Source organism: Drosophila yakuba, chromosome X, assembly GCF_016746365.2.
Source record: "Drosophila yakuba strain Tai18E2 chromosome X, Prin_Dyak_Tai18E2_2.1, whole genome shotgun sequence".
Classification (NCBI taxonomy): Eukaryota; Metazoa; Arthropoda; class Insecta; order Diptera; family Drosophilidae; genus Drosophila; species Drosophila yakuba.
The window spans coordinates 15,965,021-15,982,324 of record NC_052526.2 but is presented as its reverse complement, the minus strand read 5'-3'; the positions used below and the strand labels follow the sequence as shown (position 1 = coordinate 15,982,324).

The following is a 17,304-nucleotide window of genomic DNA, read 5'->3' as shown; positions in this document are numbered from 1 at the left end:
ATCCTGCTCTGTTTTACTTACTCAATGAAAGCAAAACAATCTACACGGAGGAGAAAGAAGAAAGAACTAAAACAACACATAAATAACCATTAAAAAGTTCACTGAAGAAAAATTCAAGTTCAGTAGTAAATTCTTCTTAATATTTAAAATGTGAAGGTTTTTTTAAAAATACTTTTTTTAATTAAGATTTCAAGCTAACCAAGAAAAAGAATTTGAGTAGAGGATTTTTTAGTAAAAGTTTCGAGTTTTTATGAATTCTTATGCTAAGCTTAAGATTTGGAATAACCTATTTGTTGATATATAATAATAATCCATTTCATGAAGGAAAGCACACAATTTAATAGTTATTTTCCAATTTTCTAATTAATTACCCAACCAATTATTATTTGTAATACCATAAAAATGCTTATTTGGTTAATCAATGTAACATAGTATATGTTTAAGGAGAATAATATTTTAACTTAAGGCGAAACTATTTATAAACAAATAAGGCAGCATTGTTTTGCAGTGCAGCTAAGCATGTGTGCGTGCCAGGCACATAAATCCATGAGGACATTTTTAATTTCCTGCTGAATGGCGAGCGGAATGCAAACAAACAGCTGACAAACGGGGCAAAGTGTGTCAAAGTCCGTGCTCATATCGTCAGACTGCAGCAGCTGCGGCAGCTGTTTAAAATGCATGCCCAGTTTGCTGCTAAACTAAACCAGACTATGGTGTACCTATGGCATAATGGCATACTACGATATATACCACCCACATTGGCCGTCCTATTTATGCGTTCCATCTTGGCCCACAGAAGAAGACAAAAAGTTTTCGCAACCTAAAGCCAAGGGCTGTATATTTTGCTGCCTTTGCCGCCCTTTTTTTTTTTTTTTTGCCTTTCCCATCTTGGCCCGCTGGCTGTGCTCCTTTTGGCCATGTTCACTGTTTGCACACAGCTTCAGATCCTGCCTGTGTGTGTGTGTGTGTTTGTGGTGTGTGCATGTAGGTGTGTGGGTGTGTGTGTTTGGCATTGATATATGCCAGTGCTTCGGTTAGTGCGGAGCACCCGAGATTGGCCACTGATACGACAGACAGACAGCTGGGCTTAAGGATAATACGAGGTTCGGACTATTATCTCAATTTCACAATGCACTTTTCCACTTTTGCACGACGACGACATCTTTAGCATGTCATGTACGTCGTGTTTTCTTATGGAATATTTTGCTGAAACTGGCTCAAATGGCACACGATTGGAGTTAAAGGTGTATACCTTAATTTGCTTAAATATAACACTTCATTTTATGTACGACTTCCCTTGTTTGCTTGCTTAAATTATTCGCAGAATTTAATACAAAGCTAGTTGAAATAATTGCGAAATATTTGAGTTCTCGCTGGCAAGTATTTAACCTTTAGCAACTTCCGCTGACGAGCACTGGCCAAAATAAAATTTCCCCATTTTACAAGCGGAAACTTTTCGACTTTGGCTTACTAAGAATATGGCGCCGCCCCTTATGGCCAAAATAGTTTCCTGCTTTTCCACACAGACACACACACACACATCCGTGCGAAAAGTAAGCTGGCGAAAATTCAACAAGATTGTTCAAGGCCATCGAAACGAGAAGGGGTTTCAAATTGAGAGCCACAGAAACCAAATTGATTGCCCGAAAAAAATGCGAGAGAAGGCGAAGCAAAGCGGCTGCAAAACCTATGTAAGCAACTGACCGGCCACATCAATCATACGCAGTGTTGTACGTCGCCACGTCACAAACATTTGCATAGGCTCCTGCCCACTTGACCGCCTTTCCATTGGCCAACAATATGCAAATTGCAAATGTGTGCCAAGTTTTTCGAAAAGTTTTCCCTCCATTTTCTGGCTCCTCCATCTCTTCCAAACAACTGCCGCTGTTGAAGTTTCCAGTTTTGCCAGCTTTCTCAGTTTTGCCAGTTTTCTCAGTTTTGCCAGTTTTGCCAGTTTTCTCAGCTTTCTCAGTTTTCTCAGTTTTATGCTAATACTTTCAGCAAAGATTTCCCTCCCGCTCCTCACATGTGCCATCCGTACCACATCCGGGATTCAATTGAAATCTTTGGCGTTCTTTTTTTTTTTCCTTTTTTTTTGGCGTTCTGCGACTAAGTCGTTTATCTGGCAGCGAACAGTGCCGGCAAATTGAATCAACAGCTTAAAGTTACGGGATAGCACATCATTATAATCATTATAATCATGACGTTGGTCGCATTATGCGGACGCGTTCAGGTTAAGTCGCTTGACATCGCCGCGATTATGCAAATTTAGGGCGCTTTGAAAGGGCCGCCAGAATTTATTGCCCAAAAAAGCCGCCAAGGTTTCGGAGCCTGATGATTGCATAAACAGCTCATTAAAGGACGCACACACACACACACACACTAAGAACGGCATTGGGCGGGAAAAGTCTTGGTGCAAAATGGGGCGGGAAAATCTTTACGACGCACATCTCTAATTTAGATAATGCCCAACGCACAACATGGCGTATGTGAGTCCAAAAGTCAAGGCACGAAAATCCGGCCGACGAGACACTGAAAAAAAAACATGATTACAAAACCACCTGTAGGGGTGTCTCAATATATTTGATTTCCCAAAATGAAAGTACCTAACATTTGTAAATAATTTGTAAACAACGTTAGGTAAAAGTGAAACACATGCAATCTATTGAAAAAAAAGTGTATATGTGTATTAATAGAATATATTTATTATTTTGCACTTTTCTTTTTTGTACATTTCAATTGTTATTATTTTTATTACATTTTATACCATATTTTTCCATGTGTATACCTAATGCACGCCATAATGGCCATTTTTATTTGATTAATGAGCCATTTGACTTGGAAACAGCGAAGGCAGCAAGAGCAGCAGCATTCTTTTTTTTCCGTTCTCCCAAAAGTGGCAACAGTTTGGCCGGTTCTCAGAGGGCTCAGCAACTTTCCGCCTGCGAACTAATAAGCCATCTCATCTTATCTCATCGCATCGCATCGCATGGCATCATCTCATCTCATTTCATTTGATCTCATCTCATCTAATTTCTTGACGGATGCGTAACCCATGTGAAAATAATCGGCAACAGCTTCATCATGGTGGAGATACAAAAGCCGCACTCGGCCCTAAAACGACCATCGCTGAAACGGGAAACGGTCGTGGTTAACAACAGTGCGCCGACCATCAAGAAGGTGACTCTGGTGCCCAAGGACGAGGTGAGAAAAGGATCTTTTTGGCAGCGGCAAAGTTCAGCCAATTTGCATTAATTTGCGGTTGGAAAGTTATGCATTTCTGGCCGCATAACTCGATTAATTGTGTCATATTTATTGCTTAATTACTCAAAAGACATGTGTTGGTATTCAAATGCAATGCAGAGCAGAACAATTAAAGCACTCATAGTGCTTTTGATAGTGACAAATGCCAATTAGATGGATTGATTTTTAATTTGACGGCTAAATTGTTGTGCATAATCAGCATTCGATGTCTCTAAATGCCATTTATGCTTTTTTTTAAGGTCGGCATATCTGAAAGTCAAAACCAATTTGTCGACGACATTTCGGCCGTTTTTTCTTTTCGGCCACATTCGACACCAGTGTCTTTTCAGGGCACTGGAATATTTTGGCCAAGTTAATTAAGTATGCAAATGCCTTAGTCTTTGGCTTCGTCTTCGTTTTCGTCTTCGAGGGCAGTGGAAAATGTAGTCTAGGTTCTAGGCACGAGTGGATGGGATTAAGTGGCTTCCTTTTTGCCAACGCTCATTTAATTGCTTTCAGACGCGACGCAGATGGGAGTCCTTTGTCCTTGATCCCTTTTCTTGCCAGGATTCATAAATAAAACAACACGGGCCAGATTTCACAGTTTATAAATTTCCAAATTATACACTTCAGCTTAAGAGCGGGTAATTGAGTGGGGAGTGCCACTTTCCGGGCCACTTTCGATTGGCATTTCATTATTTCGGGTCCTGGCCATAAATAAAACACAAACTCGATTTGCCATATCGATTGCCATATCGGTAGTCCTGCGGCAATGCCATCAAAAGCAGCCGCTTCCTCGATTTTCACTGCTTTTCCAACCCGCCTTCCAGCATTTTCCGGCAAATCTTCGGCCATAAATAAGCGGTCCTGTTCTTTATTACCTCATTTTTGTTTTTTGTTCTTCATTTTTCTTGAGTCGGAAGTAGCGGATATAAATTAATAACAGAAAATAAAATCAAAATAAAATTTTAAGGGCTTGCCAAATTAAATTTGTGCCACTGATTCACTTTTTTACCCATTCTACAGTTGTTAAACTCGTTTTAAGCTGACAAACTTTTTTGGCTGGCGACAAATGGGGGAAAAAGTTTTCCAGTAGCTGATTACGGGTTATGTAGAGGGTTAAGGGGCTCAGCGGGTTAAGCCGCACTTCCCCAGATTCGCTTTTAATTATCCTCATTTGTGAAATGTGACTGGGTTGTGAAAATTTGAACAAAACTCTTTGGCTTTGCTGCAATCGAAAGGGATTTAAATGGTAACCTAATGAGTAAATGAGTGATGTATTATTTTAACAAATAAATGGTTTATTCTATGCTGGCTAAAGCAAGTCTGCTCTTATCCCCAAACTTCGATACCTATTGTAACATATGTGTGTCTTCGACAACCCAAGGAATTTCCCAAACTTTTCCCAAGTTTTGCTGCAATTTGTGGCCACGATAAGACGCTGGCGATGGCCGAAGTGAAAGGCGGGGCAAACTTGGATCAATAAATAAAAGTAGACAATAAATTTTGCATGCCGGGCAAAAGTGGCGATAAGGATAAGCTCTGTGCTCTTCTGCTTTGAATGGGTAGAGTTTTTACCCTTTCATTAATAATTGTCAGCCACGCATGAGGGAAATGTGGAAAATGTGGAAAATGTGGGAAATGTGAAAATGTGGGCCACGACGAATGGGTGGCAATGGTCACCGTACAAATGGGCCAAAGGACCAAAAGTCCATCATAATGACATAAGTTTTCGCTTCATGTGTGTGCTGCTCTGTGTGTGTGTGGGCAGTAAAACTTTGTGTACCTTTCTCTATCACTCCCTATTTCACTTTCTACATTATTCCAATGCACAGAAAAGAATTATTTAAAATGAATTAATAAAAATGTATATTAATTGTGTCCTGCTTATGAGTTAATGTAGAACAAGAAAGTTTCTTAAACCTCTATATCCAAAGTGCTGTAAGTACATTATAAATCAATGTAATTTCTTTAAATACTATTGTTTGAATTTAAATTTGAATTTCATTTTCTCTGTGCAGCCTAACGACCTTCTCCGCTTGTGCCTTCAATGTGGCAAATGATTTTTTTCCACCGGTCCTCAGGAGACCCATTTTGGAATGCTTCCCAGTCTTTAGACTTTCCGTCTTTATTCACACCATTTACCCATTTACCCGCGTTTTACCACCGCGTTTTCTATATCTACTGGTTTGCGTAATATTTGCGCCTATTCTTGCTCCTCTTCGGCCCAGGGCTATAACTTTTTTCTGTGCAATTTCTAATTAAAAGCCGACAGTTAGTTGAGCGCTGACAGCCGAAAAGTATGGATCAACACGCCGGTTCAAGGACTCAAGGATTCATTAGATTATTCGTTGGTATTTGTGTTGCTTGCCCGCCTTGAAAGTCGATTAGTATTAAGATTGAGTGCGAACATTTCGGCCTTGAAGGAAACACATTGCCCGGCAGGATACTATGCATTTTGAAGTAAATATACAGATAAGTATTTCAGACTGCTTTCAAGTAAAAGCCAGCAGAAAACAGGTAGTTAATTCATCGTGGCTGAAGCCAATGCTAATGCCAAGTACAAAAACTCTAATCATTTGTGTAAGGCAAGTTATGAGCTTACTTGCGAGCTTAAAAATTTGCCAAGCTTTTGTATAGCTGCAGCGCTTAAGTCCTGAAAAGTATCCTTTGTTACGTGGAAGACTTTGCTGGTAGCCATGGAGTTGATCGTATTTTAAGAAGCACTAAGTTTTAATGCTAACAAAGCTGTATTGCAAACAAAAAGAAAACAAATTTCAATCAAGTTCTTTAACTGCAATCACTAGGATACAAAAGCATAGCATACTTTTTAGGGCTCCGCCCACTTTTCAATCCTGGCGTGCACATTGTTTCGCAGAAGAGTTCATAATTTGATTCCTGGACTGATGGCCACGAATCGTATCGTCGTCGTGCAGCAGCTGCCGTCGAAAATGGAGCAATCACAATTGTCGCCTCATGCCACATATATGTATGTACCACATATATGTCATTGTTTTTCGGCCAGCCTCCGGAAATCCAATTAAGCACTTGACGACGTGCAGTAAGTGCATTCAAAGTTCCCCTCCCCCTTCGCCGAAAATGCAAAAATTCAGAAATTCTGAAATTCCTGCCCTTTCGTCGGGTTTTTTGTGGGTTCAGTGGAGAATGTTTATGGTGGGCCATTAAATGCAGCTGCAAAAACCGACACAATGTGTGAGAACACATGAATTTTTGACCAAGGACATAAACCCCTTTTATGCAACACTAAAAAGTTCCATAATAGTTGCACTTAAATATTTACACAATCTCATCTCGATTGCGTACTTTATTGCGTACTTAAAAGCGCTGAACATTTTCTATTGAAATGTTAAATAAGTTGATTTATTCCCCATTAAATATGCGATACTTTTCAGCAATTTTATCACCATTTTAAAATGGTTGTTCTACTAATATTATTATTGCATCAACTTCATTGTTGTTTTTTTTTGGCATTCATGTGGAAATATTCTACTTTATCTATTTCCTCGCTTTATTGATTGCATTGGCATTTATTTCTTTCGCCGCATCATTACCTTTCTAGCACTTTTTCTGTTCGTTATTCGAACAACCTTTGTGCTAGGTTATTATTTGTTGCAGGAAAGTAAAATGTTTAGAGCAGGATGCGGGTTAAATATTTGCTTTATTTTTTGTTTTTGGACGGGCAGCTTTTGGATTAATCCTGCGAGTGAGTTATCAACTGCAGGCCAGGTCGGAAAATGCAATCATGGCCAGCCAGGATACGGATACGTGGAATCCAATCCTTTGTGGTCCGACCGCAATGGCAAACACAAATACAAACACAAACACACTCACATAGCCATACACATGGACATCCACATAGACACACCCCCTCACGGCAACGTGGAGGTAAAATCAACAATAACAAAGTATCCCCAGCTCAAGCATATGCACTTGTCAGTGGCATCTTCTCCAGAGTGGCAGCCCATAAAAGATGCATCCTAACCCAGTTCGGCCCACAGAAACCCACAGAAACTCACAGAAACCCACAGAAACTCAGAGAAACTCAGAGAAACTCAGAGGAACTCAGAGAAACCAACCCATCCGATCCGAGCATGGCTTTGTCAGCTGTCGGCTTTGGTTGCAGTTTAATGGAGCAGGAAAAAAACAAGCAAGACACAAACAAAGTCCATTGAAATCGGCAAAAGGTTTCTCTTTCTTCTTTTTTATTCCGCCAGCACAAAGGCGAAAAAATCCTTTAATGCAATTGAGCAACTGATAGTTAAAGTCGCATCAAAAACGCTTTAGGCGAAATACAATTAATGTGTTGCCTTAAACAGCGCTATTTAATATAAGAAACTAATTGCGAATTTTCACGGGCATTTCAATGCACTTTCTCGGGCATCGAACAATCGAAAAACAAGTGGAAATGTAATCACAGAAAATTACGCCAAAGTACGCAAAGCCGCAGCCTGAATCCGGGCACAGGGAATCGCCATCGCCATCGCCATCGCAATCGGAATCGGAATCCGACATCCTACATCCGGAATACGAAATGCAAATGCAGCTCTTGAATCGATAATACAGCGGATGAGGCGGTTTCAGTCCCAGTTCCCGCACCTACCTCCAATGGGCATTTAATGAGCTGTGAACGCGTTCACAATGCGCCTGCATTTGGCGTCCTGCCCAAGGACCAACAACAAGGAGTCGATGTGACGACAATGGGCCAGAAACAGCCATACCAAGCCCAAGAGCAAAAGCAAAAGGAAAAGCAACAATGCCAGTCGACAACAACTTCAGTCAGTTGCGCATAAATTATGCGCACTCTTTGTCACGTATACGCCCCGTGTGTCGTTTCCTCGGGCATCGGGTATATTAGCACCACCATTTAAGAAGCCACATTCACATTCAGGCTCATAATGCTAATAAATCAGACATCCTATTGAAATTACCCGTATGGGTGATTTGAATTGGATTTTTGCATGACTTGCTTTTATACTTGTATAAGGTATCAACTTTGATTGCACATCGAAAGGCTAGAGTTGCACTTCAATGCGTTGGGCACACCCTGAAAACGTTTAAGGCAATGAATGTATCCCAGTCGAGTGCCATTGAGAGGTCCTTTCATTTTCGGTCCACACCTACTGTTCCCACTGTTGGCACACAGTACAATTGTCACACCTTTTTACGGCCCGGCTGGCATTAATAGCTAATGAAGGCACATCAACGACCCGACGACCACATGGCAGTGGCAATGAAATGGGCCGCAGGACAAAGGACAATTGGCCGCCGTCAAATGGCAGACAATTTGCTATTGTCTCTCCCTCTTTGTGGCCATAAATTGTTCGGAAACTTTTGGCTGCTGTTTTCCCGTGCTTTCTCTTTCCGCATCCTGTTTTCCGAGTTTTCCGTAATTAATTTGCCAGTTTATGTCACGTTTAAACTGTTCGTGCTTCCGGAAAAACTTGTACACATGTAAATTTAAATTCAGCCTTTGGCAACTTCCCTTGATTGAAAATTGGCTTTCGATTTGCTAAAAAGCTTGATTAACTGCATTGTGTTTATTACTTGCTGGCGGAAATGTAATTAAATCATCTATAATTTAATATAGAATTAAATAGGTTTTGTTGTATATTGTCTCTGTAGAAATAATAAATTATTTAATAATTACCAACCTTGATTTATGCATAGCAAATGAACTATAAATGCTGCCGCATCATTACAAGTTTTTCTGAAAATAAACCAAAATGCATTTAATTGAAGCATTATTTTTTTGTTTTTTTTTTTATCAAAAATGAATGTCGTAAAGTTGGGAAACAAGGGAAATTGAGTTAAGGCTGACTGATTTTATGATTTTATGACCTCCTATTAAAACTATACGGAAATCACGCAGCTCGAAACTTTTTGATGACGCTCGTCAGCGGAGAAAACTTCAGACGGCACTTTCCCAGGATATAAAGTGGACTTAACAGCCCACGACAACAAAACAAGTGCATGGGGCCGTGAAAGTGCAGCGATCTCTGGATTTGGGCAAACTTTCTCCTTGGCAAACCGATTTCGGTTGGCATTCTGCAGGCCGAGCAACTAATTTCAATTAGCACTTGCCAGCCGGAAAATCCCCTTTTCTGTTTTCATTTACCACATGCCATTCGCCATTTGCCATTCGTCATTTGCCATTCGCCATTTACCATACAGCATTTCCCATTTCCACATTTCCACATTTCCGCATTTCCACAGCCAAGTGCATTTCAATTTTTAATTCAATTTCAGCACAAGCAGTGCCATTGATTGCGAGTGTAAGCCACTTTGGGGACTAAGGCCGGAATCGAATTTGCAAAATGCGACTGCTACAGCGAAAGGGAAAATGGAACTCAAAATGAAAATGAAAATGAAAATGGAAACGAAAATGAAAATGAAATGGGTAGAGCAACCACAACCAAAACCAGAATCTAAACCATGTACAAATGCACAGCTCCGAGTCCTGCGCCAAGAAATCCGAGTCCTGGCTAAGTGGAAATCGACTGGGGGCCGGGTTTTATGTGGGCGTGGCAACAAGGAAGTGGCCGCCCCTTTGGGCCACACATGCAAAATGCATTAAAAGAGTTTGGAACTATCGCATGGTCACTTTGGGAATTGGGAGTGGAAGTTAGAAAAGGGCGTGTAATGCATCAAAATAAGATATACTTTTGAATAATTGAAAATGAATGAATAATCAGCAGAAAAACCTAACCCACTTAATCTATAACCAGCATTCGTTGTTATGCCATTAGTTTAATTAAATCGAAAACTGGGCGCAGTCGCATGCATTTAACCAATTAAAAGGAAATGGGGAAATTGGGAGATATGCGAATGAATAGGCAGTGAAAAGCAAGTATTTGCAAGTCTTCATTGCTGCTATTGATTGTTGGATATATATTAAAAGAATGTAATATAAAGACACTACTTTAACCTGACTACACTTGACACTCTTCCAGGAACTGGTGGCCATTTCTCCGGAGCGCCGCAACTGGCGCGGCATCTTCATCGCCCTGCTGGTCATCGCCGCCGTCTTCAGCCTGATCATCTTCTCGATCTTCCTGCTGTCGCCGGAGGATGAGGGTCTGCGGATCCGTGGACGCCGCATGCTGCCCAGCGACATCCTGGGCAGAAGCCTCCAGTGGAAGCCCTTCAACGGCACCTGGAGCAATGGTGAGTCCTGCCTGTTCCGTAATGCAAGTGCCTTTCCAATGAAAGTCCTTTTCGCAGGTCGTGAACTCATTTATCGCGACCCAACGGGCGGCCTTTCCATTCTCAATATGGCCGATCTCACCACACGCATTCTTATGACCAATTCAACATTCGTAAGTTCTTGAAAAACTGAAACTAGTATACTTTGTAGTTTCTATCAATGAATGCATTCATTTATTCCAGCGCCAACTGAATGCGGAATCATTTCTTGTCGCTCCTGACCAGAAATACGTACTACTGCAATCGGACTCAAATGCCGAGGGCTCCAGGTGGGTAATCTTTCAGAATTTTGTTGGGAAACTATCCTACAACTTCCTATTTTATAAAATAATTAATTATATTGCACATATGCCAACCAACTTCTGTTTCATTTGTTTTAATTTCTTAAAACTTGCCAAAATTATCAACTTCATTGTAGCTCAGTTCTCACTTTTTAGTTGTTGGTAAAAAATTAATGGTAAATAAATTACACTGTGCCAAATACCTAATCATAAACATTTAGATAATTTTTTTATATATATTTCACCTATAACCTATATATTCCATAAATACCCAACCATAAACATATTAAATAGATTATTTGCATATATTCCACCTCTTTTCCGGACAGACATCACGTATACGAGGTGCAGACGGCCAACACATTCCCGCTGGGTCCAACGGAGAACATAGCGGAGGCGCCACGCCTCCAGCACGTGGTGTGGGCGCCAGCGAATCCGCCGCCGCCGCTTGGAGCACCACCACCCAGTGGTGCCAGTGGTGGCAATGGTGGCAGTGGTGCTAACGGCGCCAGCACCACCACAATGGCCCCTCTGCCCAGTGGCAGCATAATCCTGAACAGCCTGGCTGGCGCTGCCAATGGACCAGCATCCGCCGGAGCCACCGGCTCCTCGGCATCAAATCCGAATGGCAAGGCCGGCGGTTACACTTTGAACCAGGCCATCGCCTTTGTCCACCACAACGACATCTACTACAAGCCCAAGGTGCAGGGCGAACTCGTGTGCCGGATAACGCAGACGGGCTCGGATTCGCTGGAGGGCGAGTCCACGGGGGTGGTGTTCAATGGGGTGCCCGATTGGATGTACGAGAATGTGCCGGAGCTGGAGAGCCGCCGGAGCAGCATGGAGTTCTCGCCGGACGGACTCTTCTTAGCCTTTCTCAGCTACAACGACAGCGAGGTCGCCGAGTACAAGTGAGTGGAAGTTCTTCGACATTTCCTAAAAATTCTAAGTAAATAAGCATACTTACAATCAGTAATTTTTTATAATAATTTCCGCAGATACACTTGGATGGGCGATGATATCAAGTACCCGGCGGTGATGAGCCAACGATACCCCAAGACGGGCTCCCGCAATCCGAATGTCACGGTCAACGTGGTGAATCTCTCAGTGATCAAGTACATCTTTCCCACGCAGATTAGGCTGCCCAGCGAGCTCTCCAATGGCAGCTACGTGGGCGGCCTGACCTGGGCCTCATCCACGGACCTGTCGGTGACGGTGACCAACCGCGAGCAGACCAAGGCCACCACGGTGCTGTGCAGAGCACCACACTTCCACTGCCAGGCGGTGCACACGGAGGTGACCATCAACGATGGCTGGGTGCTGCCATCGGAACGGCCCATCTTCTCGGTTCGCAACCAGGCGCACAATCGGCTGGGCAAGATGGTACAGAATGCGGAGGAGATCCTGGCGGAGAGTCAAAATGTGAATGTGACGGATGGGCAAACGCACACGACCCATGAGATCAGCAATGGTGGCTATCTGTTGAAGCGTCTGCCTGTGCGGGATGGCGAACACGGTCACTATCGCCATGTGGTCTTCATATCCTCGCTGGACCGACGACCCGTGCCCCTGACCATGGGTCGCTTCGAGGTCACCGAGATCGTCGGCTGGGATGAGCCGCATGAGATCGTCTACTTTATGGCTGCGCCGGAGAAGAGACCTGGCGAACGGCATCTGTACAAGATTAACCTGAAGCTCAATGTCACCGAATCGAATCGGACGTACATCACCTCCACATCGCCCACCTGTCTCACCTGCGACAACACGGAGTCCACGTACCGGCTGCACCGGGTAAGGATCTCGCAGCGTGGCGATCGCTGGGAGGATATAGTGGCGCGCTTGGAGCCAGATGATTGCCTCTACGATATACCCAAGAATTGCCTGTACAATCGGGTGCAGTTCAGCCAGGACTACAGCTACTATGTGCAGGAGTGCCTGGGTCCGGAGGCGCCCAGTGTTTACCTGGTGGAGACGGCCAGCAATGACAAGATCTACGTGCTGAATGCCGGCGATGTCCTGCGCCACCGGCTCTCCCAACTCGCCATTCCGCAATCACGCACCTTCAGCGTGGAGATCCGCCATGGATTCCATGCCCAGGTGCGCCTCTTCCTGCCACCCGGAATGCGTGAGGAGGAGGAAGTAGCCTTTCCACTGGTGCTCCACGTGTAAGTTGCCATTTCTTTAACTAGCCAGTTTCGTAAAACTAATGATTTTCATTTGAAAATCACAGCGATGCCTCGCCGGGATCACAGTTGGTAACAGAGCGCTTCCACGTGGACTGGAACTGGTATTTGGCCAGCCAGAGGAGTTTCATAGTGGCCCAGATCGACGGGCGTGGCAGTGGCTTCCAGGGCGAATTGCTCCGCACCCAGGTACACGGAAAACTGGGCACCGTCGAGGTGGAGGATCAACTAGGAGTCCTAACGTAAGCCAATCCCAATGAGCACAGTTTATGTAAGTATCTAATATATTTCCCTTTTTTAGGTATCTGCGGGATAACCTAAAGTTCATCGATCCGCTGAGGATCTGCGCCTTTGGCTGGGGCTACGGCGGCTACGCCTCCTCCATGATGCTCATCGACGACTCCCAGCAGGTGCTGCAATGCGCGGTGGCGATCAATCCCATTGTCAACTTTGGATTCCACTGTGAGTGGCACTTTATTATGATTTCGAGATCATTTGCAGCAACTATGTATTTCATTGCCCTTTCTGCAGATTCCTTCTTCACGGAGCGCTACATACCGCTGAAGGGCGACTACTTGCGTGCCCTCCAGGAGGCGGATCTCACCATGAAGGCGGGCAACATCAAGGGACGCAATCTGATGCTGATGCACGGCACGGCGGACACGATGGTCCACCAGGAGCACACGCTGATGCTGGTGCGGGCGCTGGTGGAGCAGCAGGTGAAGTTCCGGCACCAGGTGTATCCGGACGAGGATCACACCATCGCCAGGTCGCTGAGCCATGTCTACAAGACAATGGAGTGGTACTTCGATGAGTGCTTCGGCCCCGTCGACGACAACGAGTGGGACCCCACGGGTCTATTCGTGTTCAAGCAATAATTAAGACCCCCCTACGATCCTTACGACGAGGATCCGCTGGCCAATCAGCTCAGCGACATCGACATCGGCATCGGACCAGCCACCGATGCGCATCCGGATGCGGATGCCGACGGCGATTCCGCCGGCAGCAATCTGTCCACCCTGCTGACCGCCACCACGACGACCGCCTCGCTATCAGCGCTCGACGAACTGGACAACCGGCTGCAGGCCCTGGACCTGATCACCTCCTCCACGGCCACCACCCTCAGCAAGGTCGCCGGCAAGCTGTGCAACTACAGCAGCAAGCGCCGGCTCCACCAATCGGAGGCCGTGCTCGCCCAGAAGTCGCGCATCCTCCAGCACTAGGGGATTCACTCAAGGGGTGTCCTCCACCGTGTGTGAAGTGTGTGAAGTGTGTGTGTTTGCCGGGTGGGCAGATCTATCCTCATTTCACTTTCGACACGAGTTTGCGGAAGTTCTTTACATTTTGCTGCTATTTACAAGTCTCTACTTTATTTTGGTTATTTCAAATAATTTATAGTTGAAACACGTATATTTCTGAAGTTTTAAACTAATGCGACTATTATTTTTTGTTTGCTTGCCATTCCTCTATCACTTTCGCACTTCTTTTAGGAAATATACAAACCGAACATTAAATTTATATATTTAAATTAATGAATTGTTAACTTAGTTAAAGTCGCTTGTCTTTTCTCAAGTCCGCTGATTATTGACGAATGTGAAAATGAGGATAGCGTATCCAATTGCAGGTCTTCTTAAAGTTTAGCCTAATTTGAAGTTTATTTCATTTTGCTAAATTTTAAAATGTAAACTTAGATTCCGCAAATTTATAAAGAATGTGAAAACAGGGAACGATTATTTAGTGTGCAAGTGTGGATTCTCCAACGGCATTTATAGGTACAATTTGTTAAGAATGTAGTCTAGTTCTTAAAAACTTTAACTTTAACATTTTTTAAATGTTTATTATCAACGGCAATTCATTGTTTTCAAAATTTTGATATATTTCTTTAAAATTTGGCATTTTTTAAATACGAGCTAGGATCAAAATATTTTGAATATACATATATAAATTATTAACATAATTTATTGACACACTTTATTTGCTTATAATTCTTAAGTGTCTTCTTTTTAGAGTTAATTTCGAGAGATGCAATGTTTATGGGCAACTCAAATATATTTATATATATACATTTCGTTTAATATGATTTTGCCGGCGAGAATCGGTGTGAATGCGAATCGAGAAAACAGAGTTAAAGGAAACCAAGAAAACCAAAGCAAGGTGATTCATTTATGCGACTGATTATTAACATATGTGTATTAAATAATTAACCAAACTGATGGTGCGAGGGGGTGACGATACAATGATGATGTAACGGGCCGATGTAAAGGGCGAGATGTCGATGTCCTTGACGTAAGGATACAAATGTAGGGGATTTACCTAATTGCTAATGGCAAACAAACCGAATACAGCGCGATATGTGTGTGTCATGGTGTATGTACAAGTAATTCGTTTAGACCTCATTGTTGTTTCTTTACGTGTTCGTTTCGATGTGTATAAACATATAGTTATAATTGACTGAACGTTATTTTTTTGTATATATTAACGATTAAATTTTAAAGCGAAGTGAAAGCGAGGGCGCTAATCGAATTCGAAACTTATTGAAACAATTACACAAGTCATGTCCAAATGAAAGAAGGAGGGAATATCTTTTAAATAGCCAACAAGTGTTTGTGAGTAGTCATGAAAAATCGAGAACGAGAAATAAAAGCTTAATGCCCCATTAAATGTTTGTGATAGTCGAGAGTAGGCGACTATAAAATACCCTGTACTCCATAGATACTGATCCCGATCGTGATCGTGATCGTGATTCTTCTCTCCCGACTTCCGGTGTGCAAAAGCTTTAATCTTCATATCCATTCAACGTTCAATGCTGTGGATACAGGGTATTTCCAGCTGTCTAGCATCCAAAACAGATCTAATTTTTAATCTAAATATATATGGAAAGTGGATGGAGCGGAGATTGTGCCACACTAAAGACAAGTCCCAGGCTTGCAAAGCCCCCTATACCGATCGCATTGGATCAGGTAAACATATGTCTTATATATACATATGCGGGGGAATTGGTGTGCTTTAGCGAAAACTAAACCAAAACAAAACAAAACAAAAAATGGCGAAACAATTTTTTTTAGATTTTTTTACCATTAACATTAAATGGAAGGAGGAAGTCGCAAGTTCCATATTTGAAATGGGACATACTTGTCAAATGCCTAGGTGTTAAATGTTGCGTCAATAAGCGAAATTGAAATTGAAATTGAAATTTTATTGTAAAAGGGCCGATGAGAGGCCCTCGACTTCCGGAATCCAACTAAACCTAAGAAATCCAGATAAAACAATATAGTCAAGCTTTAAATGTTGTACACGATGGGGGGTTGCAGCCACTTGAAACCCAAGTTACCTAAACCAAAAGAAGAGAATGCCCAAATACAGACCCGAGAATAAATAAATGTTAAACTTAACTAAACGATAAATGCATATTTATAAATGTTTAAAACAAGAATTCTATAATAAACTAAAGGAAAACTATATATGTAATTGTGCTAAGGCAGAATTTAATGTATTCCAAGCTATCAAAGCGACAAAAAGCCATTAACTACGTGGAACCAAACAATGTAAACGCAAAGCTAACAGCAAATACAAAATGCAACATACAACTCATTTCCCTAAAGTACAAAGGAAACGATGGAAAACCTATTATTCAATTGAACACATATAACACAAAAAAGACCAAAACTGGACAGTATTTAACGAAGTGATTTGGTTTCAAGACAACATCTCAGCATAAAGTATTCAAGCCGAAATCGAACCGAATCCAAATAGATATAGCAAAGAAAAAACGAACTAAACTATGTATTTCCAACAAACAGACACAAGTATACCAACAAAGCGATCCAAAGCAACTAAAAACCAAAAAAGCGAAACAATAAAGACATTTTTGTGTGTATGCAAAATTAAATAGAAATATGTGGTTTTAAATTTGTGTTCTTTTTCAATTCGGGGCTTTGAAATGAATCTGGGGCTTCAATCAATTGCATCTGCATCTGCATTTAGCTATATTTGTTTTTCTTAACAACTTGTCTAAAGGTAATATTTCATAAATTCAAAGCTTATTTTATTTAATACCCAATCACACCTTTAAATAAAACGTATAAATTAAGAAAAATATTATTATTCATATTTAGTTTAATTTGGCAAATGGTAGACGGTATTAGTTAATAAATGAAAATGTAGTTTAAATCGATTTTAATGGCGCCAAACAGAAAGCGGAAATAGCAATGATGAATAAGAGCCGGAAACTCGATTTCTTATCGATACTTACGAAACTGCAGTGACTGGCAAGCAACCGCGAAACGTGCACTCACCAACACTTTCCGATAAACTATCGCGAGGGTATCGATAGCACATCTAGCTATCGACGTACCGTAGTCATCGATAGGCTC

The 17,304-nt window shown here is 42.2% G+C and overlaps 1 protein-coding gene across 6 annotated transcripts in view; it reads left to right on the top strand.

The window, feature by feature from the left end:
• LOC6525611 (inactive dipeptidyl peptidase 10) overlaps window positions 1-16,840 on the top strand; it is a 100,045-nt gene extending 83,205 nt beyond the window's left edge. For 5 of the 6 annotated variants that reach the window (XM_039375337.2, XM_039375274.2, XM_039375309.2 and 2 more), the window contains 8 exons: window positions 10,215-10,428; window positions 10,486-10,580; window positions 10,651-10,736; window positions 11,078-11,659; window positions 11,747-12,913; window positions 12,979-13,173; window positions 13,233-13,393; window positions 13,463-16,840. In XM_039375337.2, coding sequence (XP_039231271.1) covers window positions 10,215-10,428; window positions 10,486-10,580; window positions 10,651-10,736; window positions 11,078-11,659; window positions 11,747-12,913; window positions 12,979-13,173; window positions 13,233-13,393; window positions 13,463-13,809 — 2,847 coding nt within the window. In that variant the 3' untranslated portion in view covers window positions 13,810-16,840. Of the gene's footprint in view, window positions 1-3,077; window positions 3,205-10,214; window positions 10,429-10,485; window positions 10,581-10,650; window positions 10,737-11,077; window positions 11,660-11,746; window positions 12,914-12,978; window positions 13,174-13,232; window positions 13,394-13,462 lie in introns of all 6 variants that reach the window. The other variant, XM_002101410.4, reaches the window with a different exon arrangement.
• Window positions 16,841-17,304: the final 464 nt, after the last annotated feature.